The sequence below is a fragment of the Lemur catta genome, chromosome 13 (genome assembly GCF_020740605.2).
Source record: "Lemur catta isolate mLemCat1 chromosome 13, mLemCat1.pri, whole genome shotgun sequence".
In the NCBI taxonomy this organism is placed as follows: Eukaryota; Metazoa; Chordata; class Mammalia; order Primates; family Lemuridae; genus Lemur; species Lemur catta.
This window is the reverse complement of record NC_059140.1, coordinates 21,809,179-21,836,855: the sequence shown is the minus strand read 5'-3', so window position 1 is coordinate 21,836,855 and position 27,677 is coordinate 21,809,179. Positions and strand designations below refer to the sequence as shown.

The window sequence follows — 27,677 nt, the reverse complement described above, 5'->3', positions numbered from 1 at the left end:
TGCCAATTCCTAGCTTTGAAGAGGTTCTCTGAAAATGCTGCCTTTATCTTTCTTCTGCAGTGATGAACTTTAATGTTGGAGTGTTGTAAGTTCTCACATAATAAGGCTTAGATTTTTGTTTGGTTTGGCAGTAGACTTCTGTTTAAAATTCCTTTAATCTGTTCATTCCATGCTTTTTATATTCATTTTAATAGCTGATGGCTCTGTGCAGAATTTCCTATGAATTTATTGCACTAAAAATTACTAAAACTTGTATTTGTGACTCTTCCTTCATCTCAACTTGCTAAAAGTGAGTTTTTCAGCAAATTGCTGAATTTTTTTTGTCTTCTTTGCAGTTGTTTTTTCTCGCGTTCCCCACCCCCCCAGGGGAAAATAAGAAACAATTCATATACTAGATCTAAAGTTTCATTAAAATTGCTTCGGCCCTGTCTCAGGCATTTTAAGTGGGCCATCTGTCTAAACATCTCTCTCTCTCTTTTTTTTTCTGATCATTTCCTCGACTTATTCATGAGCCATGGGAGGGCTCCTTTGTAGTCTCCATGTAGCTGGTTCTGTCTACCCCCACTGAATACATCTATGTGCTTGCATAACATATCTTTTCACCATGCTGGAAATTCTCTGAACTTGGTTCAGATGAATGGCCCACTTTCTGAAGGCCTTTTTCTTCCCGCAAAGATTTGTATGCAGAAACTGACCTCAGTGGCTATGGAATGCAGCATATTATTCCTGATCATTTTACAGACCACCCACTGTGAAAGTTATGATGAAGCATTTCTTAATGATTGATTCTTTGACCATTAGCATTGTTTTAACTCAGTATTTCACTCCTAAAGAGGTGATGGCACAATTGAAAACCAGCTTTTCTGAGTGTCTGATAATATGGTTTTGAAATGCTTATCATTCATGCCAACTGAAGATGCTGATAGTTTTTATGTTTATACAAAATCTACTTTGAAAAACAACATGTAATAGAAATGTATTTAAGTTAGTATTTCTTGTGCCTTTTTGAGTAAAATATTCTAATATGTTAAATGTATTAGTATTAACATTAGTGGCGAGCAGCTAACAGTTTTTCACCATAAAATACAGAAAAATTTAGTTTTATTGAGCATATTCATTCTGGCTGGCTGATGATAATCAAAGTGGACAGGCCTGGGTAAAGGCTATTATTTGATTTGCTTTGTGAATGGCTATTTATGTGAATTCCTTTTTACTGGGTTTTTTGTTTTTTGAAGTGGTAGCTTAATTGATACCAGCTTTGCAGGTGACTAATAAGTTGCACAGATTAAATTTTTGATCAGATGGCAGCCTCTTGGAGTAGAAACATACTTCATTAAAGGAAACTCTTTTCTGTGTATCATTACTATGGTGAGTTGAAAGGAGCTCCAAGACCTTTTCCCTCTCTTTCAGAGTTGTTCATTAAAATCTTCTTTGAGACTATTTTGAATTTAATGGATATGTGTAATTCTTTTCTAAAATTCTAAAATTTAAAATATAACTTTAGGGAATTATTACCATTTTAAACATCTTTGTGCTTATTGAATTGAAATCAGTGTTTACACCAAATATTAATGTACTTTCAATGATTTTGCAGAAACAGAGCATAAGTACCTTCAGGTTTATATTATTATTTTTATTTATAGTTTTTTATAGTTTATTTCTATTGCAAAGCATATTTTTATTTGCTAATTGACTTGCATATATGTCCAACTGATCCATTTTATTTAAAATCCAAACAAAACTACTCTCAAACTTATGTAAAGCCAGAAGGAATCTTAGCAAATTTTGTTTGTAGAAGAATGAACTGAGAGAGATTCCACACTTTTGAGTTTTTTTAGTATCTAGAGATTGTGCTTTCCACAGTGAGGCCTCTTTCCTGTATCCTATTAACATATCACCTTAAAAGAAATTGTTAGAAAAGTGCCACTTCAGGAATTACGTGCTCAGAAGAAGCAACAGCTTCCCATCACCTGTCCAATTCTGTTCTGATCCACTTTTACAGGTGTGGAAACTTTTTCAGATGGATTGAATGAGTTCTCAGGTACATTACTAGTAAGAGAAGGGGCTAAGATTTAGACCTCAATGTTTTAACTCCAAAGGCTGTGCTCTTTCCAAAAGGTCCCTCCCGGGGCAAGTTATAACATATATGAAACAGATGTGGATCAAAATGAAACAATGGAAAAATAAATAGTAGTTAGGTTCTGGAGAGTGGCAGTTATATCTTGCCACCACCTGTAAGATCACTTTCTGTGGGAAAATGCATTCTGGGTTGGAACAGGATGTCAAGATTGACAACTTCCCAACTCCTCTGGAAGCAGAGGCTCTTCACATGACTGAAAGGAGCCTCAACATTTACTTGAAAGAGTTGTCTCCAGTGGGCCACTGCATTTTGAAAAATACTACAGCATATAGAATGGGTTAAGTGGAAGGGAGGTCACTGAACTCATACTATAATTAAGGAAGAAATTATAAGGGAAGCAATATTCTCCTGGAAGAATGTGTTAGTTTAAGAATCAGAGGAGATAGAATCCGAAGTTTCCTTAAAGGAGGAGGTTGCAGTTCTGGAGGGAAATAAGAATATAGATGTAGAGCTGGGACCATCATGATGATAAAAGTTAACATTTACATGCCTTATTTAATTTAATCCTCAGTACATCACTATCAATGCAGATACTATTATTATCTTAATTTGATGCATGAGGATACTGAGACTTCCACAATTTGCTCAAGAGTTTGTACCAACCTCTGGGTCACCAGGGCCTGAGTTCATAACCACTGTGCCTTGCCCTCTGCCTCCTGTTAGCTTGGCTTAAGAGTCTGGCCCAATCAGACAGATGAGTCAGAGAGTAAACAGAAGCAAAATTGGATGCAAAGAGTGGGGCCTTACTTTTAAGGGCTACAAACAGTAGTTAGGTTAATTAAGATTTAACTTGGTGTAAAGTAGAAAACCATAAAATCATCATGAGCAGAGGAGGCTCATGTCAGGCTGCATGGTCGGCTGGGTGCTAGGCTCCTTCTGTGATCCCAATACCCCTGCAAGTTTGGAGCATCGACCCCATGTGCAGATAAGCAAAGGGAAGTGTAGTGAGTGAGAGATGCTGTCCACACACACCAGGGAGCGTCTAGGAGCTTGGGGCTCCTGCTCTCTCCCCTGGGTGGGTGGTTCAGCCGTGCTCCACACAGGATAGCTGCTCCTCACATTCTTTTCTCCTTGGCCCTCACCTCTTTCTTCCCAACCTGTGCTATAAGCTGGGGATGCAGAAATAAGGAATGATCTTGGTCTTGTAGGAGCTCATAGGCTAAAAAGGAGACAAACACATGAATGCTCTGTGGAATATAGGTGCTACAAGAGAGGAAGAGTCGGCATGGAAGCACTCTTCCCTGCCTCCTTTCTGCTCATACCTCTTCCTCCTTGTCCCCTCCTCTTCCTCTCCCTCCTGGTCTTGTTGGTCTTGTTCCCTTCACCGCCCCCGCCCCACCTTCAAACTCTCCTTTGTGAAGCTCTGCCCTCTTAAACCCTCTTCACATTGCCGAAAGAGAATCTTCTAGGCCTTTGTGCACAGTGTGCTTTTCTATTGATGCATTTTTTACTTTTCTTTATTTTTGCTTATATAGTATTCAAAACATGTCCTCATTTTCAGAAAACAAATCAAGATGGGAGCCAAATACAAATATTCACCCAGATTATCAATCATCATCCATTAGACATCGTAATTAGAAGTGATTTTATAAGAATCATAGTTTTTATGACTATGACTATTTTTTGTTTAGTGAATACAGAGAGAATTCCTTTGAAACTTGGTGGCTTTAAATGAAAACATAACTTGCAACATTTTTTCAGAATTGTGGCTTAATCCAGAGCCCAGATACTACAAAATACTAATGTTTAGTGGTCACTAAATATTACTTCACAAATATAAACTATGTAAACATGCAATACTTAGGTTAATTCTGAAATCATTAAATTTTGTTACCTTAAAAAATTGTAAGAAACATATTTGTATTCTAAAACTTTTTTCTCTAGCCTCTTGACCTAGTTTTTCTGAAACCATGTAATACTGATCACTTGTAAGAAAACACCTGTATAAGACTAGCATCATTCAGAGATATGGAATCTGTTTTTTGAATTTAGGTAATGGGAAAACCATGGTTAGAAAAGACATAGTAAGTTCTCAAGATGAGAATCATGTCTTATTTCTCTTTGGTGCCCCAAAACTTAGCACCAAGCACTTAGTATTTGTTGGACTCATAAGTCGTTTACGGGTGTGTGTGTGTGGCTGTGCTTTGTTTTTAACAAACTTATGATATTGTTGTCCTATTGTATGAGAGTACAGTAGGTGGGTATGTGAGTAATTTTTAAATCAGTTTTTAAAAGTTTGTAAATTTTTAGTAATAGTAAATAAAACAAGTATAGCTTTTTACCAAAAAAAGTTATATCCTATAAAACTACTAAGGTAGTTTTTTTTCTAATTGACATTATGAAGAACATTCTATAATATTTTACAAATATAATAATGCATGGAGGTCCATTCTTTAATATATTTTTAGTCTTTTAAACTATGAGGAACAAAATAAAACCAAAATAATTCTCTAGGCCAAATCATACCGACTCAGTAATCCATTTTATGTCTCTGAAGTTTAAGGCATAGTTTACTTTATTGTCATTTTTTAAAGAAAACATTTTGAACGGTAACCAAATACTGAAAAAAAATTAATATTGCTTAAGGAAGTTTAATTTGTGAAGGATTGTCACAATTAAGCAACTCAAATTCATAGAATAGATGATAGTACCACAATTAGGCCAGAATGACTGCTGTTGTCTTTGGTGTATATGTTTTTAAAAACCTCTCTGGTTTAAATCTGAAAGCTTTTTTCCAAGGATGGAACCTTTTAAAATAAGATGTTCTGAAATACATTTTTGGTAGTTTTACCCTGCATACTTTAATATCAAAAGAAAATTAGTTTTTTTGAGAAAGTAATATAAAATTATTAAAATGATTAACTCTTTTTCTTTTCTTTCTACTTCAGAGTGCCCATTATTAAACCAGACATGGCTAACTGGGAGCTCTCAATAAAATTGCATGATGAAGTTCATACTGCCTTAGCATCAAACAGTGGGTCAACGTTCTCTGTGAGTTTTATGTCTTTATTTTCTTGGTAATCTTGAAATTATCTATGAATATTTAAAACCATTTTTAACCTGTTCAGTGACTCTTATCTTTTGGATTTATAGCATCGCCGCATATTTGTTTCATCTTCTTTAGAAACCTGAATGTAAATGAGAATTTTTGTCCTCTTATGCTAATTAGACAATACATTTCTAGATTTAGCCACATTCTAAGTTCACTTCCTGATACCTAATTCCTTTTTCTTTTACATTATTGAGAAGCAATACTTTTGCCTTTGTTACAGAGAAGAGCATCTTTAATTATAATTCCAAACATATGATAGCTGTGGTAGATAACCATTCTTTCAAACAAGTAATCTGAAGCTTCATGTAACATAATCTTCAGATTTCATGTTTTGAGACATTCTTGAAGCTAAGTTTACCTTATGGTGACATTCTTTTTGTTTTGAAGAACTTAAACCTGTTGGACAGTATTCATGACAGAGCTTCCTTAGTTTGAAGTCTGGTCCACAGTGAACAATGTTACAATAAGATTTCAGTGTTTATATTGTAGTATGAATGATATGTTTAAAATCTGTGATTTGAGATTCCCAGAAAATACCATTAAAAGTTGCTATTTTAACTTGCGTGCTTTTTTATTTTTAGCCTGAACCCAAGGAAGCTGATTTATAGTTAGTATAATGAGTACTATGTTTACATTTATTTTACATTTCTCATGGCTAAGTTGCATTGAAATGTCATTTTATTGTGGGGAAACAAATGAATTTTTATTAGAAGATTGAAACAGAGTATGAAAATCAAAATAATTTCAGTGTTTTTATTTAAAAACTGGTGAGGGCTAAGGAGTAGGATATGGCAATTTCTTGATTTCAGTGAGAAAATACTCTAAGTTGAGAACTCATGAGAATTAATTTGTCCAGTAAATACCTATTGCATGCCTGCTATGCACCAGATAAGTGCTGGGCTGTCGCCCTGGAGAAGCTGACATTCTTGTGTGGTAGTCAGACTCACAAATAAATTATATTAATTCATGAATTAAGGGTAGTCTCCTTGGTTTTCTTTACATTTTGTGACTCATCGTATATGCCAAAATTGCTAAAGCTTGTCTTAAATGAAAGCTAAGATGGTGTTAAACCATTGTCTTATGATATATTTTGTGATAATCTTTTGTGATTTTCTACAATCCTGTCTATTATCATTTAAAAAAATAGCTTTATAAGTAGACACTTAACTACATCAGGTTGAGTAGCAAATTATATGAATTGAGTAGTAAAGAGTATTACTATTATAATATAGCACTTTCCTGAGGGAAGGTTAACTTTACAGAAATGTAGACTTTAGCATAATTTTCAGTTCTGTATTGAGTCACCACTAAAGCCTTACTGTAAACTGATATTCTGATACAATGTTTTTCTAAGCAGTGCCTTGCCTTAAGAAGAAAACTGCCCATATTACTTCTTAGAACTGTTACTTCTTTATGCTTGTTTTAGATTCTATGTTGGAAAACTAGAGACCCCTGACCCGACGGCATATGTGGTGTCTTTTAAGTTTTTTTTCTGTAAAATTATGTCTAGCTTCACTTTTTAGCTTATGAGGAAAACAGGGCTGCTTAAAAACACATCAAAATTAGTACATTAAAAACTTCCCGGGAAAATATCCACCTTAATATATAATATAAAAAACTACCTCTCATATTTATTGGCTTAGCTATTATCAGAAACATCAATAGTCTAATGAAAAGTGTATTTTCATAATAGTGTTGCCCTTTTTCCAAGGCATATTTGAATTGAACTACTTTCATTTGACATCAGTATTATGAAAGGAGGCAGGTTCAACAATGTGGGGTAAGTAAAGGCTCATTGGTATTAATATTTCAATAGTGTGACACTGTTAATCTGCTTTTAGGGTCATAGAGGGGAGAACTATGATTGTTTGGTTTCCAAGATCACCCACTGCCACCTGGAGAAAAAATTAGCCTAAAGGCGATAGTCTAGGTCTGGGTTAATTACTCCAGAGATAGTACAAGCAAAGATGATGAAGAACTAAATTCATATTGAAGGTAATTCACTTCAAAGAAAAATATCAGAGTAGTTCTGATGTGTAAGAAAATTAGCTTACAAATTTGGCCTTCCCAGTGATGAAAAAATGAGCATCGTACATGCACTTAAAAAAGAAAAATTTTTGTCTTATGTTTTGTGTTAACTAATAAACTAGCAAGCAGTTATATATGTTGCTAGATATTAATTATATATCTGTTGTTGCAGTGAACCAGTGATAGAAATTTTTGTAAAGACCTTGTAAACTACTACTTAAGAATAACCAGAATCCTTAGACTTTTGAATTTTGGTATACCAATGTAATCTTTATTTTAGTGGTTAAAAAGAAAAATCTAAGTGAAGAAAAATAACATTTAGTATAGTCAACAAACATAATTTTTTCAGTTTTTTAAGGCTATTTTTGTTTTATTCTAAAAGAGATTTATTTATTTTTTTGCTTCTTATAGAAAGATAAAAACCTTTTTGATTAGCATAAAACATTGCTGCAGTTCAAATTAGAATCAGATGCTTTTCATTCTCCCAATTTCAAGTAAGTTGTATATTGATAAAATTTATATTAAAAGTTAAAGGGCAGAGATCCATTCCAGAATGGCAATGCAAGGAGATCTGTAGACCTACTCCCCAGCAAACCAACCATAATTAGTGAGAATTATAAAAATCTCTATCTTCAGATGACAAGCTGTTATATATAGGAAATACTGAGGAGTCAATTAAGAAACTGTTAACTAATAAATGAGTTCAGCAAGGGTGCAGGATACAATATAAGTATGCAAAAATCAATTGTATTTCTATTCACTTGCAATGAACAATCCCAAAATCAAATTGAAGAAACAATTCCATTAACCCAGAATCAAAAGAATAAAATACTTAGAAATAAATTTAACTAAAGAAGTGTAAAATTTATATTGCGAAAACTACAAACCTTTGAGAAAAGAAATTAAGAAAAATCCAAAAAAAGTGGAAAGCTTCTCCTATCATATTTGTGAATTGAAAGACTTACTATTAAGATGGCACTACTTCCTAAATTAGTCTAAAGATTCAACTCATTTCTTACCAGAGTCTAAACTGTAGTTTTGTCAGAAATTGACAAGCTGATCCTAAAATTTATATGGAAACTTAAGGGACCTAGAATAACCAAAACAATCTTGAAAGAAAAGAGGACAACTCACATTTCCACCTTTCAAAACTTACTACAAAACTGTACTCAAAGATTACAGTTATCTTGTAATCAAAAATAGTGTAGTACTTGTAAAAAGGTAGCCATGTATTTCAATAGAAAAGAGTTGAGAATCTAGAAACAAACCCAGCAATATATGACAAATAGATTTTTGACAAAGGTGCCAAAACAATTCAACAAGGGAAAGAATAGTCTATTCAAAAAATGGTGTTGGAACACCTGGGTATCCATATGTAAAAGAATGAAGTTGGACCTCTACCTCATATTGTGTTAATATTAAAAAGTTATCCTAAAATGCATCAAAAACCTAAATGTAACAGCTGAAATGTCTTTGTGACCTTGCATGTGGGAATGCTTTCTTCAATATAACACCAAAAACACAAGCAGCAAGAGTAAAACTAGATAAATTGGCCTTCATCAAAATGAAAATATTTGCTTTAAAGGACACTGATAAGAAATTGAAGACAAACCACAGAACAGGAAAAAATATTTGCAAATGATATATCCAGCAAAGCATTTGTGTTTAAAATGCATAAAGAACACTTACAATTTAACATAAAAAGACAACCCACTTTTAAAATGAACAAAGAATCTGAATAGACGTTTCTTCAAAGAATATATACAGTAGCCAATAAGCACATGCAGAGATGCTCTGCATCATAAGGCATCAGGGAAATGCAAATCAAAACTACAATAAGATAGTCCTTTACACCCACTAGGATGGCTATAATAAAAAAGTTAGGTAAGAACAAGTGTTGACAAAGATGTGGAGAAGTTGGAACCCTCATAGGCTGTTGGTTGGAATGTAAAATGGTGCAGTCACTTGGAAAACATTCTGGCATTTTCTCAAAAGGAAAACATCTTGGTTATCCAGAACCCTGGCTCAATTGTATCATTAGTATTTAATCTTGAATATTTAAATAAGTGTTTATGTATATCCTTTTTACTGTGGTGGATATATTTTACCTTTCAAATAATATAAAATAATTCTTCCAAATAATAGTTGCTAGCCTAGATGTCAGCAACTCAAAGATGAATTAAATGGAAATATATATTTGTTTAATATTTCTGCAAAGTAATTTGATAACATTCATTAGAGACCTTTAAAAGCATTCATATTCTTTAGTCCACTATTTCTAGTTCTAGAACTATATATCCTAAGGAAGCAATGACAAATTGCTAATATAAACATGATATTTTGTTGGGAGGAAAAGATGAATTAAAGGCAGTTGGCGTTGGAGATATCCATGTAGACAATCTGTATTCATGGTGGTAAACAGGAAGGCAGAGTTGGAAGTAATTAAAATACAGTAATAAATGCCTTAATAGAGGTGCCTCCGACCAGTTACATCCATGAGAAAGAAAGAAGAAAGCACTCAGCGGCCTGGGGGAAGGGAAAGAGCTGGGGGAAGATGAAAGAGGTTCCATTCTGGAGAGATGACTAATGAGTGCCAACTTACAACATGTTTTTTTACTGCATATAAGCTGGGACTTGCCTCAAATCATCGTATAAATAGATGAGGAAAAACATTAAGAATGTGGTAGCTTGGGAGGGGGAGAGCAGAGTTTGTTAAAAACTCAGAGACATCTCCCATATTATTATATAACTTTAATTTCTTTTCTTGAACTCCTGACCTCAAGCAATCCTCCTGCCTCAGCCTCCCAGAGTGCTAGGATTACAGGCGTGAGCCACCGTACCTGGCCATAATTTCTTACTTTTCAAATAATATGCTTGCTTAGTTTTACTATGACTCATTTTTTACAAACAATAGAGTGAACGTTTCTCTGCCTCTCTAGTTGCATTACTGCTTTTGATAGTTATTTTAGCCTATTGAAAAGTATTTTGATGATGCAACTAATGACATAGGTTTTCATTTACTGAAATTTTGCCTTGTCCCAGACACTGAGGTAAGCACTTGACAGACAGCATCTCATTTAGTCCTTGTAGTAACACTTACAGGTAGATGTCATTTGTTCTGGTTCACAGATGAGTTTGAGAATTGAGGTTCAGTGAGATGGCAGCACAGTCATGGAACTTTAGCTAGACTGTGGATAAATCATTGTTAATATAAGGAGGCATAGATTTATTTCTAACCAGAATAGTTTTGTCACAAGATAAAAGGAATTTTCTTTGTGATGTGCTGAAAGTAACAAGTCAGACCATTGATAGGAATCTTTGGAAACATCATAAGACCATGAATAAATCACAAAATGTACATAATATTTCTCCTCCAAATAGAGATCCTCCTTAGAGTAGCTGTTTAGAAAGCATTTTTACAATCTTATTACCTGAATGTATTTTTCAAATTGGTGTTAACATTCAAAACAATGACTTTTAGCAATGATTTTTACAGTTTTATCCAAGTAAGTAGAAATTTTTGAGAGTAATGTGAAATTTAAATAGGTAAGATTTTGTGTCTAAAAGAGTTTGTGCTTTCATTTTTTTTTTTTTTTTAGACAGAGTCTTGCTCTGTTGCCTGGGCTAGAGTGCCCTGGCATCAGCCTAGCTCACAGCAACCTCAGACTCCTGGGCTCAAGCAATCGTCCTGCCTCAGCCTCCGGAGTAGCTGGGACTACAGGCATGCACCAACATGCCAGGCTAATATTTTCTATATATTTTTAGTTGTCCAGCTAATTTCTTTTCTATTTTAGTAGAGACAGGGTCTCGCTCTTGCTCAGGCTGTTCTCGAACTCCTGACTTTGAGCAATCCTCCCGCCTCGGCCTCGCAGAGTGCTAGGATTACAGGGGTGAGCAACCACACCTGGCCTCATTTTGTTTTCTTAATAATGTTCTTGTAGGTTGATGCAAAATTCTCTCATCTGTAGATGCCTGTGGTGGAGGGAGGGAAATGTTTTGTAGTATTCATATTATTGAAATTACCACCCTATATTTTTCTTCTCAAAGAAAGACTATGGTGATGAACATAAGAATAAAAAATAATAATTACACAGGGATGCATAATAAGAAATAATTATATATAGTTTGAAGTTTTCTTTCCCTGACATAACCAATCCTTTCCCCTTTGTTCTACTACCATATATTTTGTTCTAAATTTCTTGACTAAGAAAACATTGCAGCACAGTTTCTTTTGATATTTAAAGAGCACTTTGAAGAATTGATTTTAAATAAAGCTGTTTGTGTATTTTTGTGTGACATTTTCATAAAAATGAGGAATTGAATAAACTTACAGTATATACCAATAAATAATCTTGTGCACAAAGTAACAGTTTTTTTTATGTTCTTAAATATTAATATAAAGAATCTTGGCTGGGTGCAGTGGCCCACCCCTATAATCATAGCACTTTGGGAGGCCAAGGCAGGAGGATCACTTGAGGCCAGGAGTTTGAGACCAGCTTGGGCAACATAACCAGACCCTGTCTTTATAAAAAGTGAAAAAAAAATTAGCCAGATGTGGTGGCACACTCCTGTAGTACCAGCTATTTGGGAGGCTGAGGCAGGAAGATTGCTTCAGCCCAGCAGTTTGGGACCCCAGCCTGGACAACATGGCCAGACTGCTTCTCTAAAAAAAATTTGAAAATTTGCTGGACACAGTGGTGTCTGCCTGTAATCCCAGTGCTTTGGGAGGCTGAGGCAGGAGGATCACTTGAGGCCAGGAGTTTAAAACCAGCCTGGGCAACATAGAGACCCCATCTCTTTAAAAAACAAAACAAAACACAAAAATCAGCTGGGCATGGTGATGTACTCTTGTAAGTCCCAGGTACATAGGAGGCTGAGGTGAGAAGATTACTTGAGCCCAGGAGTTTGAGGCGGTAGTGAGCTATGATCTTGCTACTGCACTCTAGCCTGAGAGACACAGTGAGACACTATATAAATTAAAAAAAGAAAGAAAAAGAAAAAAAAGAATCTTAAATGTGTCTTCAATAAGAGTTTACACTTGCATTATACATTATAATCTCTGTTCCTTTTATCCCACTTAAAGAGTAGAAAGTAATAATAAACAATACAGTTACTGGATTTTTTATAGGGATGTGATAAGAATCATGGTTGTTCTTTTAAAGAATTAATTTTCAAACACCCTTCCTAGAAGAAATAGATTATCATTATTATATCTATACTTTTGCCTCTATTGTCAGTTTTTAGAGTAGGCTTTTATTCTTGAACATGAAAAGGACATCAGCAAATAAGATAAGTTAACTATTACATTTGTACTTACTTATAGGCTTTTTGTTAAAAAATTATCTGTGGCTTAAGTGCACAGGAGGCAGATAGAAAAAGAAAAGAACATTTTTATAGTATTATTTTATAAAGAATACTACAGTATCATTAGGAGTTTATAATAAAGGACTGTAATCCTATTTATAAAATTTACTTATAATACATGACAAATGATAGAAAATTGAGGTGTTCTGAAACTATATGATATTTTATATTTAAAGCTTTTTTCATTTTTTTTCTTTTGACAGAAATTAAATGTTATGATCATATAAGTTACTTCTCTTATTAGGTAACTTTTTCACTTAGACTTTTTAGAAGAGGTATACTAAACAAAGCAGCAAAAATACATTCTATTCGAGGAAAATATATTATTTTTTGTTAATGGATTTTTTAAAAAGAAAAACATACTATTGCATGAACATGAAATTCTCTCACTTAGGCAAGAACATTTGTTTTCTTGATAAAATTATTTTTCCATTTGAGAAAAAAATTAGGAAAATACATCAAAGTAATGCTGAAAAAAATGTGAAATTTTACTGCAAAGAATACAAAACTATCATAAGTAAAGCCAACAAACCAGAGGAAAATTTGCAACTCATTTTGGTCCCAGAAGGGGAATGTCTTTCATATATAAAGAACTCTTGTAAAAATCAACATGAGAATGACCAACAATCCAGGTGGAAAATGTTCAGACAGTTTATAGTAAAGGAAATATAAATGGCTCCTGCACATATTTTAAAAAATGCTGTACTATACAGAGAAATTCAAGTTAAAATTATGAGATAACATTTTGTATGTACATTTTGGCAAAGATGAAAAATTTGATAATTCTCTGATTTTATAGGATTAATGAAAAATAAGCTCATTATTGGTGGGAGTATAAATTGGTACAACCTCCACAGAGAGCAATTTGACAAAATGAATTTATACTATAGGTTATGTCCACATGTAGGAGATATACAAGAATGTTTATGGGACTTGGTGCAGTGGCTTACATTTTGTAATCCTAGCAATTTGGGAGGCCAGGGTGGATCACTTGAAGCCAGGAGTTTGAGATCAGCCTGAGCAACAGAGCAAGTCCCATCTCTATAAAAAAAAATTTTTTTTTAAATTAGCTAGGCATTGTGGCATGTTGCTGTAGGCCCAGCTACTCAGGAGGGTGAGGCAGGAGGATCACTTGAGCCCAGGAGTTTGAGGCTGCAGTGAGCTATGATGATGTCACTGCACTCTAGCCCAGGCAAAAGAGTTAGACCCTGTCAAAAAAAAAAAAAAAAAAATTCATGGCAGTATTGTTTGTAATAGCAGAAGACTAGAAACAACCAACATTCTTATCGAACTGGGATAGTTAAAAATGGTACATCCATAACACTGAAATACTGTGCAGCCATTCGAAAGGTATGTGCTGCTTTATTAAGTGACAAAAGCAAAGTACATTCCTTGGTGTAAAAAAGAACGTTATATACATAGATTATGTTTGGAAGGAGCCACAAGAAACTGGGAATCATGGTTGCCTTTGAGTTGGGGAGCTGGACGGCTGATTCTGTGACAAGTGAGAAAGATACATACCTTGTACCATATCCCTTTAGTATTTTTTTGAATTTTGAACCCTATATGTGTATTACCTTTTTTTTTTTTAAAGTTTCAAAATTCTGCAGTGGAAGGGTCTAGAAGATTTAGGACTATTGAAATAATGGAGTTTTAATTACCTGCCAAGAATCTTCTGCAGTGACTTGGCCATCCAGGGAAGCAATCAGATGAGCAGCTGGCTCATTAAATAGAGAGCTCTGGTCCTACAGGTGTAAATACACAAAATGCAATTACTGAAACTTCTTTGGCTAGCACTTCCAACTTGTACGTGGTTGCTGGAGATCACTTAATAGACTATGCTTAAAGGTTTATCTAATGTGAATTAAGAAACTGGAAAAAACAAAGAAGGATGTAACATGGGTCAGAGTAAGAAAGTTGAATCAGAGCAGGTTTTGATGGTTCCTCCAGCAGCCTCCTGTTCTTCTTTCTTTAGGTGCATAAACTACCCAGAGAGATTACTATGTATATAAGAAGAGTTAGAGAGGTGTTTTGGTAATAGTAAAAGGTAGTGAGAGCTCATTCCAGAAGTTTTGCTTAGGGTCCCAGAATTCATTGGCCCTAAAACATCACTGGGCAGTTTTAGAGAATGGGATGATTCTCTCTACTTTTGGTTTATGGCAGAAGATCCAAAAGTAACTTGCTGTACCCATGTGACTTGCTTACCCCAAGCAAAGAATATCCTTTCAAGGCAAACTCATCCAAATCAGCTTGACACCTGATGGGAGGGGGGTCAGATAAACAAGGTTGTAGAAAAATCAAATCTGAAGAGTAACCTTGCACAGCTTGATCTGTTTACTTTTGAAATGCAGCCTTGTTCAGTAGGTATCAAACTCTACTTTAGAAACATAGGACTGAATTTTCACAAAAATGTGAGGATCCTGCCCATGTAATCTGGAAAATTGCTTGTCTAATTGGCTGCATAGCTGCACCTGTACCCTCTTGACTGAGTCATGTTGTGCTTTAGAGTCAAGTAACTTGTTATGGCACTGAGAGCAAAAATAAGTTATAAAATTGATTTCCTTTGGAAATGAAAAGCACTAAATGGTATTTGTTATATTAGAGTTGGCCAATACTGTAATTAAAACGTCAAGGGATTTTTTTTAGTATTATCCCCTGGATTCAGTCACTTTCTGAAGAATTTTTTTTAGAATAAAACTTTCAATGCTGACACCAGATATTCAGCTATAGTTCGGTTCGATTTTATAATCTTCATGAAATATCTATAGTAGTCTAGTAGCTTGCTATGGACACTAGACAAATTTCTACAAAAAAAGTATTAAAAGAATTAAAATTCATTTTGGTATGATATTATTGACCCTTCAAACTTACTCATAAATAAAATGAGCAGTGAAGCCATCTGTTAAAATGCCTTTGCTGAGGGACTCAGCCATTAGAGGAGTTTTGATATATCTATAGCACTATGCATTGATCATTTAGTTGTTTATTGAGGACCTCCTAAGATTCAGTTCATGGAGAACCAACAGTAATCAAGAGTGATGATAAATCTGACTCCTCAGATGTCATCTGTTGAGGTTGAGAAGGACAAACGCTATGTCAGTAAAGGAGGACAAGTGCGTGGTGACAGGGAGAGAGGGTGGTGTGGCAAACACTTGGGGGAGCCCTGGACCTGGCTGTGGAGGTGTTTGGGGAGGCTTAGGAAGGGAATACTGGCCAAGCCGAGATCTAAAGGGGGCTGGGGGAAAGGGCTCGGTGTTTGAAGGCATATATGAAAAGTAGAATGAGAACTAGAGTGAGTGTGATGTGTCTAAAGCATTGAGAGAAGCTGGATATGACTGGAGCATGGAAAGCTTGAAGTGGGGGACCTGGTGGCAGACAGGGAGGGGGTCAGGAGAGGTGAGCCATGCAGGAGTGACCACAGTGGAACAAGCAGAATCCTGAGTGTGTGTGTCGGCAGTGTGAACAGTCTGGTGTGTCTGGAGGGCAGTGAAGAGGGTCTTCCTGCACAAAGTCGACAGAGTTGCCTGTTCGCAAGAGTGCTGTGTCTACATGGTGGAGAATAGGTGGGGAGAGGCAACACTGGATGGAGGGGGCCTGCTAGAAGGCTACTGAGGCAGTTGTGCAGGTGGGAGCTGAAAGCCTCAGCCGTGGATATTTAGGCAACAGAAAAAAATGGATCGATATGAGAGATTTAAGATTTAACATCAGCTAGACATGGAGATTGCTGATAAAACCAGCATTTATTGAGCAGTAGTAATACTAGCTAATATTGCATGTTTAGTATGTGTCAAGCACTGTGCTAAGTGATCACATGCAATGTGTTATTTAATAACAATTATAGCCAACATGTATGATCTCCTTTAATCTCTACGCCAATCCTAGAAGGCATAAGTACTGTTACTAGTCTCATTTGAAGTATAAGGAAACTGAAGCTCAGAGAGTTTAACTACTTTTCCTAAAGTCACACAGCTAATGGCAGAGCAGTGATTCAGACCCAGGAATCCACTTCCAGTTCCTGAGCTCACACATCGACACTATAAGCTGTCTCATACCAACCTTATGATTTAAGATGAGGATGGAGGGAAAGAGAAGTTAAGGATATGTCTGCTTGGGCAGCTGATTAGATGATAGTGCCATTTGCTGAAATGTGGTGTCCAGAGGAAATTAGGAGATAGGATAATTTCAGACACATTGTTGAAGGGGTCTCTGAGATATACAAGTGGAGATGTTTACTGAGTCATTGCACATGAGGTTCTGTGGCCTAGGGAGAGTCTGGGTAGAGATTTGTTCTTCAGTGGTTGTAAATGGCAGTTGAGTGCGGGGGTGAGTTGAGGAGAAAGTGGAGGAGAGAAGAGAACCAAGAACGATGAAACCCTGAGGTATACTGAAGATTTAAGGGATGGGCAGAGGAGGAAGAATCAGCAAAGGATACTGAAAAGGAACAATGAAAGAGATTGCTTCAAAAAACCCAGAGATTTGTGTTATCTCATAATTTAAAGCAAGAGACTATTTTAAGAAGATGAAGAGGTCAGTCATGCCAGCAAATGTTGAGGTCACAGTTTTAAAAAACAAGAACACTGAGATGTGTCCATTGGATTTAGCAAAAATAACTGAGCAATTCCAGTGATATAATGGGGCTAGAAATAAACTTGTAGTGGGTTGAGATTTTGAGAGGTGTGCAGAAGTAGGGCAAATGACTTCTAAGAAAGGCAAGGAAGTGGGCATGGTGGTCACAGGAGGCCACAGTATTGAGCGGGGATTGGCTTTTTTTTTTTTTTTTTTATGGAGATGAGGTCTCGCTATGTTGCCCAGGCTGGTCTCAAACTCCTGGCATCAAGTGGTCCTCTCACCTTGGCCTCCCAAAGTGCTGGGATTACAGGCATGAGCCACCATGCCCAGCCTGGGATTGACTTTTTAAAAGTGCAATAAATTTAAGGATTCTTAAATGTTAATAGTAGGTGCCAAAAGAAGGTAATATTTGAAGAGATTAAGGGGTGAGAAAAAAAGCAGAACTAGAAGGGTCTCTGTTCCATTTTTATCTGAAGGGAAGAAGGAGAAGATCCTCCTATGCTGGCTGCTGGGTTTTCTGTGGGGTAGGAGGGGAGGTGAGACTGAGGAGGAATGGGTTGTGGCACATGGAATAGATTTGAAATGGTGGTTGTTGATGTTGGGAAGGAGGATTGACTTAAACACAGGAGAAGAGCCAGGCTAACTGAACATCTGTTTGAAGTTGTAGATCAGGAGTTGATAGTGCACGAATCCATGTGGTTAGGTGGCACAGAGTAGCTCTGTGTGCCTGGAGGAGGACACGGGGAGAAGAGGTGGGGAGTTACCAGTGGTGGAGGTAGGTGGGCAGGTCATGGAGGGTCTTGTAAGCCATGGGTTTTGATTTTATTCTATTTTATTTATAGTATGTTCTAGAGCTACAGTCCCCAATCCCTGGGCTGTGGAGTGGGGACTGGTCTGTGGCCTGTTAGGAACCAGGCTGCACAGCAGGAGGTAAGTGGTGATTGAGCAAAGCTTCATCTGTATTTACAGCCGCTCCCCATTGCTCGCATCACCACCTGAGCTCTGCCTCCTGTCAGATCAGTCACTGTCTCCCATCACCCCCAGATGGGACTGTCTAATTGCAGGAAAGCAAGCTCAGGGCTCCCAGTGATTCTGCATTATTGTGAGTTGTATAATTTTTTCATTATCTATTACAATATAATAATAATAGAAATAAAGTGCACAATAAATGTAATGCGGCTTGAATCATTCTGAAACCATCCTGCCTACCCCATGTCTATGGAAAAATTGTCTTCCATGAAACCAGTCCCTGGTGCCAAAAAAGTTGGGGGCTGCTGTTCTAGAGAATACTATCGATTGACAAGATTTTTTAAAAAATCTAAATTGTGTTCAAATTGGTATTTTGTGAGAATTAATAGAATATGTACTTTGGTCATTGTCGTGAATTAGTAAACTTAATATTTGATATCTAATCAAATTGTTTTAGTCACTAATTCTGATAATTTAAAAGGTTTTTTGAGTTGTTGGCATTGTTCTGTTTTGTCTTCATTGTTTTCATATAGGGAAGCAGGATCAGCTTTTAGACTTTTAAGTGACCCTTTAGTCAGTTGCTCTCATTTCACAGTGTTTATTTCCATCATTGAACTTATCATACACTTACATTCTCTTGTTTATTTCTTTGTCCACTAGTTTAATTGCAGTCTCTTCACACTAAAATATAAGCTTTGTAAGGGTAAGGATCTAGTCTTGTTCCCTATCACACCCCTTGTACTTGTCAGGAAATAGTTGTTGAAAGGTGAAAGGAAGGAAGAGGAGGAGGAAGGGATTCAAAAACCACTTACTAGTGGTCATGAAAAGTCTTAATTTAGAATGTTGCCTCCAAAAAATGCAGGGAAATCTGCATTGGCAGTTGCCCTTTATATACGCTTAAGTAGTTGCATAATGAGATATCAAAATTCAGCCAATATGTGTGCCAGTGTAATTTACTATGATTAAAGAAAATAATGATTTTAGTTATCATAAATTTAGCACCTGGGAAATGTAATTCCAAATATCAAATTGTAAGCCTTCTCCATTTCCAAATTGAAAGGTCATTCAAATAGAATTTACATGTGAGTATATGAGCATAATTAAAACTGTGCAGTCATTGTAAGAATCATTAAAAGGAAAACAATTTTTGCTTTTTATTCATTAATACAACAAACTGAGATTTTAATTGCCATCAGATATATTGTTCTAATTACTAGATCAGAACTTAATGTTTTCTGGCTTTTCTTGTAGTAGGTATTAGGGCAAATGTGTAGTTCAGCCTGTAAGCTTTTCCAGTCACTTCTGAGCATCCTTCCTCTGCAGTTCCACTGGAGAAGCAGGATGTGTGACTGTGTCCCACCTCCAGGAGGCGGGAGGTGTAGTCTTACCCCGTGTCCTCGTGGAGGAGAACAGCTCTAACCGTCACCGTGAAAGATGCCAATGGGGATGAAAAACATTCATTTCTATTGAAAAGCAAGTTGTTTACTGTGCTAGTTGTGTGCTTTTGAGGAAACAAAACATTTTTATGAGTGGATTAGAGGCAGGATAAATATACATTGCATATTTTGGTTGAAAGTTTTGAAAATCTTTACATTAAAAGTGTATTTTTTATTTCATTAAATTTTCGATGAAGTTATTAGTAACGTTTAGTTGAACTTGAGTGGTTAACTGTTCTGATAAACCTATTCTAACTTTATCAATGTGAAGTGCATTTTTATAGAATGTTATTTAATCATTTTTGAGTACAAGTTGAAAAATGTTTAAATTTATAAAATATTTACTTGCTAAAATTATTTTAGGATACAAAAAGGGTTTGATTAATATATACTTACAGTATTTTAGATTTCCTCAGACTCTGTAAAAGGAAAAGACAGAAAACACAGCAGAATGTTAACATAAAGGGTTTTTTTAAAGCAACAACAAAAGAAATTTAAGAGACATTTGCTGTCCACCAAGAACAATGTGATTTCAACCTCTTAAAAGGCAAATTTAGGCAACATTATATTCAAGCTGATTTGTTTCAATTATCTGATTAGAAAAAGAGAACTATTAAAGCAAACTCAAATTAATATTATATTTGGACATAGATAAAAATTAGCACTTTGAAAGATACCAAGAAATTAATCAATAGTAGAAACTTCAGAGCACAAGTGTAATGGCTTCATGTGAGAAAGATGGAATAGCATTAATATGGCATATTTTTACAACAGGAGAGCAACTCGCCCATTCAAATACATTGTCTGCCTGTGTAAATTTTTTTCTGTAGCCTATTGTAAGTGAAGAGAAATATCTTTTCCTTCTACCCTTTGAAGTTCTTGGCTGAGGCCCCTGGAACCAAAGGCAAATTAACAGGGGGAAAACATACAAGTTTATTTAATATAAGTTTTACCTAACGTGAGAGCCTTCCTAAGGAAATGAAGACCCAAAGAAGTGGTCAAACCTGAGTGGTTTATATGCTAGATTTGATGAAGAGCGGAGAGTCAGAAAAGTATGATAGGACAAAAAGGGGGGAGGGGAGTGTGAGTTTAGAGTAATAAGTTGGGGGAAAGTTAGCAAGGCCTGTTCATTCAGATGCCTCTGGGGATCCCCCCATCTTTGGAGATAAGGACAATCCTTTCCTCAAGGTATAGGGAGGGCGCCTCTCACATGAAGGTCTTATGACCTGCTTCAGGGTGAGGTCAGAGTCCTTTCTGCGTCTGCAATTCTCAAGTTTCTTTGACTTAAAATATTCTGTATGCCAAGATGCACATTTTGGGGTAGCTTGTCCTAAACCCCATCACTATAGAGTGCTCTTCTCAAGCTTCTAATAGCTTTTACAACTGACCTTTTTTATATATGTTACATATTAATTTAGTTACAAATGATTAATAACATTGATATTGAATGTATTTTAAAGCCATGCAATCCAGATATGTTAGTAGATTATATCAGGCTTTATTGTTTTGAATCTATTAATAGTAAGGCATCTTAAATTTGATTTTCATTCAGCTACTCTAATTTTTATACTTTCTTAATATATCTAGTGCTATAATTGGTACCCATATGAATTGAATGTATACTTTTTCTGCAACTGGCACTTTTTATTAATACTGAGATCAGCCCCATTTGTGAGTAATTCCATTACTGAATGTGAATTCTTGAGTGTACAGTTCCAGACAATATTTTAAAATAATAATGTCAGAATTTAGAGAAAAGAATCTGTTACTCTTTATCACAGTTTTTTTCTCTGTCAGTAATATAGCAGTGTGTATTTGTTGCCAGAAATTTATTCTCTGCTACAGAATTTCCTCTGAACTGAAATCTTTTGAGTTGGAATTAATTTGCCAAACTGTCATGGAATGCCCGAAATTTTCCTGGGGCAGAGGAGATAGCAGAGAAGTGACAGGTTAGCATGTTTCCATCATGTGAGTGACTGATAAGTTGGATTCCAAACAGAATCTTTTTAGTGTGTTTTCACAAATTCACATTTGAAGAATAGAGTCACAGATTTTAAAAGTTACAGAAATTTGGCTCCCCAAGCCAACTCCTCATTTAACAGGAGAGAACACATTTCAATGGATTGGCAGGCTGAGTGACACACCCAGAAAAGCCAGCATCCTGGGCTCTGCTGATGGCTCTAAATGTCAGCAACCGGGCAGGTGGCATTAGTTTGATCTCTGTATATTTTGAAAAAAAATGTTGAAGTGTTGAATTTCTCTTATTTAGGGAACCTGTCGCCTACTGTCACATCTAATAGTGTTCTTTAAGCAAAAATTGTGATTGCCTAATGTGATTATATGAGCTCACCATCACCCAATTATAGAAAGTTAGACAGACTTAGGAGGATAGACAGTAATATAATTTTATTCTGTTGGGATAATATTCCAGATTCTGAATGTAACTTTCTTCTACCACTTCATAGTCCAAATAATGGCTGTTAAATGGAATATTTCTGTCAAACCAAGTTTTTAAAGTTTTCAGCTCCTGCTGGCTTTTATTAACTCCTGAAGAGTCTTAAGTGAACATCAAAATCCTGGTTTTATGTATCAGAAAAAAGTTAACAGTGCAACCATGACTAATTCTTTTATTAATTTTTTAACCACTTCTACTCAACAAATACATGAAACACTTTAAATACTGATGCATCTGTTTTTGTTTCTGAGGTCTTGTAGAGTTGGGGGTTAGAAAGAAATTTCAAATAATGATAATTAAAAATGTGCGTTAACTCTGAATTTAAGTTAAATTGCAATAGTGTAAACTCTTTACTTTCATGGAGCTTTGTAGTCCATAAAAATAACATTGTTGTAGAGCCTCGATGTGCGTCAGCTGTGACAGAATGTTTTGATGTCTTCGCAAAAAGCAGTCGAGTGCTTTCCTTTGAAATGTGTGAGGCAGTTTGAGATGCAGCTTCTCAGATGGATTTAATTAGTCCTTCATAGGACTGGATGTCCGTTTGTTGCAGCTGAATTCTCATTTCATTCACCCATAACTAGAAACACCTCGCTTCAAACGAGTTTCTTCAAAGAAAGAGGGGTTTAGGGTTCTATGTTTTACTGCTTTTTGATGTTGGTTTCCCTTTAACTGAGAAGACCTTATGTTTATACAACTGTTATTATTAAGAAAACACAGCTTTCTTCACCAAGGTTCCTTTTGTATCGGTGCTGGTTATTGGTGGCAGTCAGAGATCTGTAGAATAGATCTCTGTCAGACTATTACAGCAGCTGTGTGTTTGCATATTTTGCTTAAGTGAGGCATGAGCCAAAACATGGCATAAACTTGTGAAGTAATTTCCTAAACCTAAAATATGAATGCCAATATAAGATAAAAACCAGTAACTGAATATGATAATGGGGTAGTTGTTTCAGAAGCTTTTATTAACCACAAAAACAAAGTGAATCAACTCCCAAGGGTTGCCATAACTCAAATAGTAATTGTGTTTTGATTCACTTTGCCTATACAGTGCATGGGTCATGGTATGCTTTTCAACAAATATGTTGAAAGAATGAAAATATATTCTTCATTGTAAAATTATGTTTTTAAAAAGTTTGCCCTACTAATATTTTTTAAATTATCCCTAAATCTTCACATTTCATTAGAATAACTACTTGAATTTACCCTAAAAATAATGCTTTCTTCTCTTTCCAGTTAGTGTGTCTAGGGTCTGGCATGCTCCATCATCAAGGCAGCTTTTATCTTCTGTGCCCACAATTCTAATTACATTTCAGGGGGTTGTGATCTCTCCCAGAATCCTGTTCATGCATTGTGTGTAGGGTGAAATGCTTCAGGGGTTTTGGGGGCTGTTCACTCATGGGCACAGGTTTGCATATCTAAAAATTTCTTGGCTCTTAACATCCTGATTTGTATAAAAATCTTAAAAGCAAATTTTAAACTTCTCATTATTCTGTGCCTTTAAGGAAAGGCAAAATTAATTTAGACTATTCAAGCTTAAAATTATTCCAAAGCCACAGATCGCATTGAAAAAGACTACTAAGTATTATCGTATATCCCACAAATTCTTTTGGTGTCTTGTTTCAATACCCGAGAGTCTGTAGAATCTCAGGCTTATATTTCTGCCTTCTTAGCCATAACTGATTTTTTCCATCCTCTTCACCAGACTCAGCACTACATAACTGTGATAGTTTCTAAAACTTGTTGGTCAGAGATATACTACCATTGAAGATATTAAAAATGATCAACAAAGTCTGAAAAAGTTTTTTAAAAAATATTTTGATATTTCAGACCTAATGATAGCAATAGATCTGAAAGAGAGTTCATTAAAGGGGCCAATATATAGTTGGGTATCAATCTCTGTGTTCTTGATTATGTGGATATTTTGTGGAATTCTTGGTTAGGAGAATTATGGACGTGGCTCAGGAATATTTTATTACATTTATATAAATTAAATAATTTAAAAAATTATGGGTATGATTTATTTAAGGTATTCTTTTAGTGGTTCTGCCTTTAGTACAGTGTTATATGATTTCACAATGTTTTTATTTCTTGTAAATGCTCTAAAAATCTTGGCAGAAATATAAAATCTCAAAGGACAGAATAGTTGGGAATTATATTTTATACTGATTGGCAAGACAACTTGTTAGGGAACCCTATTTCTAGTAGTTGAAGTTAATAAATAACATCACAGTGATCACATTTTCTGTTATGCAAACTAGACAGTCTTCTAAAAAAGAAACATCAACCATTTTGGATACAGGGAAAGAAGCAATCATATTCTTCTTTCATTATCTTCAGTTCATAAAAATCAACCTACCTACCATCAGCATTTACCTACAAGATTTAGTTTGGGGTTATTTAAGGAGGTGGTGGAAAAACAATAACGTAACATTGTACTGAAAACAACAGTCTTTGAAGACTGAGAAACCTCTTTTACTTGTCAGTGTGTACATTTGACAAAGTTACTTAACCTCTCTGAGCCACTGTAGTAGCAGTAGTGTTTATATAAATGGTGGCACAGAGGAAATCATAAGAGCCATGAGGCAGATGGACTTGAGTTTAAATACCAGTCCTGAAACTGCTGGTTATGGAATCCAGTAGTAGTTAGTTATCTTTTCTGAGCCTTAGTTTTCCTCATCTATAAAATAGAGATAGTATTCTCCAGAGTTTTTGTAAAAATCAAATGAGAATGTATATAACATTAGTACAGTGGCTGGCATGTGGTTGGCACTCCAGAAACTATTTTGCTTCCTCATTAAATATAGACATTTTGCTTTTTAAAAGAATCTAAAGTAGCTTTTACTTTGCAAGCAGTTCTTTTCCATTGTATGAAAAATTCGTGGAAAGTTTTAAAAATACGACTAAAAAGAAAAAATGCACAAACATACACTGGCAAGACTTGTCAGTACTGATTAATATTTTAAGATTCTAATATTCTTTGTTAGAATGGTATTTATTTTATGAAGCCCTTTTTGAAGCTACAACAGAATATCTTTAAAGTAGTTACAGTGGTAATCTTCGTGTCCTGGTGATTGACTTTGGGAAATTTTGTCCAGCGAGGCTGGTGAACTCATCACAGAAGTCCCCTCCTCCTCCCCCTTTCTGTGGCCAGGACCCTGCTGTGGTTGGAAAGCCTGAATGATCCTGTAGTTCCTCCTTCTTCCACTATAGGGCGCACCTACACTGTTAAGGTGCATGGCTGACTGGACCCTGCTCTTTGGGAGATTTGTCACTTCTCCATTTCGAGTCTCTTATCCATGGACACGCTATTGAGCATGTGTTATAAACTCCAGACATCATGGATTTACCACATTGATTATTAGAGTGGCCATTCTTTGCAGTAAAATATTGACCCTTGCTGTTGTGTTTTCCCTCTGGATGAACTAACTAACAAATATTAATATCTAAATTGCCTGGGTTGAGGTGTAATCAGATCAACCTGGGTTTGGATGTGCTACTTTGCTAGCTGTGGAACCTTGAGCAATTTCTCTGAGGCTCCGATTTGTCATCTATAAAATGTGGTTAAGAACATCTCCGTCCTAGGATCGTTCCAAGAATTCCATGAATGTAATATGTATTAAAATACCTGATTGATGTTAAGTCCTCAGTGTGTGTTCCCTTTCTTTGATTTAGACTTATTTCTGTAAACAAGAAACAAAATGTTGACAGCTGGAAAAAAGCCAAAGAGCATTCATAGTCTGGAGAATACCACTATTAAAATTTGTTTTGATTCAGTGTTTTTTAAGGTATTTTTATTTCTAAGGGGGGAAATAACATAAAATATGATGTTTTCTAACTGCTTAAACCTTTAAAAAATGGACATTGCTTGAAATTTTAAATACACAAGTTTGGTGCAAATGACTTTGGCCACAGCTCTGTGTGGCTGTATTTGCTTTTGACCATGTTTGTCGTGGCAACATGGTGATGGGTATTGCTTCATTTCATCACTTGGTTTTTTATAAAAGCTGCTGACCATGTTTCTTCGTGTGATGTCTGGCTATCATGCGGAATAAGAGGAAGGAAACCAGATGAAGATTAAATATAGCAAAAACCTGTGTTGTAAATAACCAGACAAATTTATGAGTAGCTACCAAATTCACCCAAATTGGACAAAAAGCTCTTAAGTTAGTATTGAAAATCTAGTGTTGATGACTTGAAAACTGTCTTAAATGTATCTCTCTAATCATTCAGGTTCAGCGTGATTAATGGAAGAGTTATTCTAATTGTTTTTTTGATCAGATTTGAAATAAGGCTTAGAAGAATTTGATTTCATTTGTAGCCAGATACTTAAAAACACCAAGTGTGACAGTAGGTAGTATAATAATTGGCGAGGTTTCTGATAGTGGATGTTGTTTCCATTAGTTTAACTTACCAAAAACTGAAGAAAGGTTTGTTCCGTTTCATTCTGTACCACACCACTGGTTTAGGTGCATTAATTGATGTTTTAACCAAAAGTTTAAAGTTTTAGATTTAACTTATTCCATTGGGTTTTAAATGATCATATATGCATACCACACCACACACTGAGAATTATACCTCAGTGAGGAGGTATTTCATTCTTGGTTGAGTATTACATTCCAGCTTATAATTAAGCTGCAATACAGAAAAAAAATACTCTAACTTACTAGGAGGATATTGTTGCTAGCATTCTGTATATATCATTTGCTTATTCAAGCATGTAAAACTTCAACAAGAGGAGGTAATTTTGCTTAGATTTCTTGATTTGAATTGTTCTACTATTTGGCACTGGGTGGAAAAGGGAAAAAAATCATATTGAAGGCATTGTTCTGTTAATGAAGTTGCTTGTCCTTTTTTGTGCCAAATTTGGCAGGTAAAATTACCATTTATTCTACTTGCTAGAGCTGGAGAATGGATTGTTGAGGAAAAGTAGCAATTTAAGTAATGACACTGGATAAAATGTGCTACATTATATACATCTCCCATACTTTTATTTATTTCTCTTTAGTATGCCTATCTTTAACCACTATATTACTTCCGATAGCTTTCATCAGAGATATGCAATTTACTTCAGTTATGAAATTTTTAAAAATACTGTTAGTATTAATTATAATAAACCAAATGAAGCATTTTGGTCTGAGAATAAATTAAAAATTGTTATATTTTCTTCTGGATATTTCAAAGTATTGTATGCTTTTTAATTGTGAACAATTATTTAGAATAAAAAAAGATGAAATACACTTTAATTAACATGAAGATATGTAATCAAATTTCAGGTGTTTGTGATCTCTTCCATGTCAAACATACTTTGCTTATTTAGATGTGCTTTCATATGCATATTATAAAAGAGAAATTTTAGTTTAAGAATCTTGTTCTAAAATGGGAAAACATCTCAAAATATAAATTAGTGGTTTTTTAGATTAGTCATGTGTTTAAATAAAATGTATAACTTGGCATTTGCTAAATTTTAAATATTATTTTATTTCAATTTATTTATTACATTTTTGAACTAAATATACAATTCACTAAATTTCTTATAGATTAGATTTTTCTTAATTATAAAACTTTAGGTTAAAAAATTATTACTATTTTTTTTTAGTTTACAATATAATGATTAAACTTATCCCTCACTTCCTTCCAAAGAGAAGAAATAAGAATTAATTTTCA

General features: G+C 35.1%; 1 protein-coding gene across 2 annotated transcripts in view; it reads left to right on the top strand.

The window, feature by feature from the left end:
* Positions 1–27,677, top strand: part of PCCA (propionyl-CoA carboxylase subunit alpha) — a 364,494-nt gene that overhangs the window by 230,056 nt on the left and 106,761 nt on the right. For both annotated transcript variants that reach the window (XM_045567353.1, XM_045567354.1), the window contains one exon: positions 5,029–5,131. In XM_045567353.1, the coding sequence (XP_045423309.1) occupies positions 5,029–5,131 (103 nt within the window). The remainder of the gene's footprint in view (positions 1–5,028; positions 5,132–27,677) is intronic.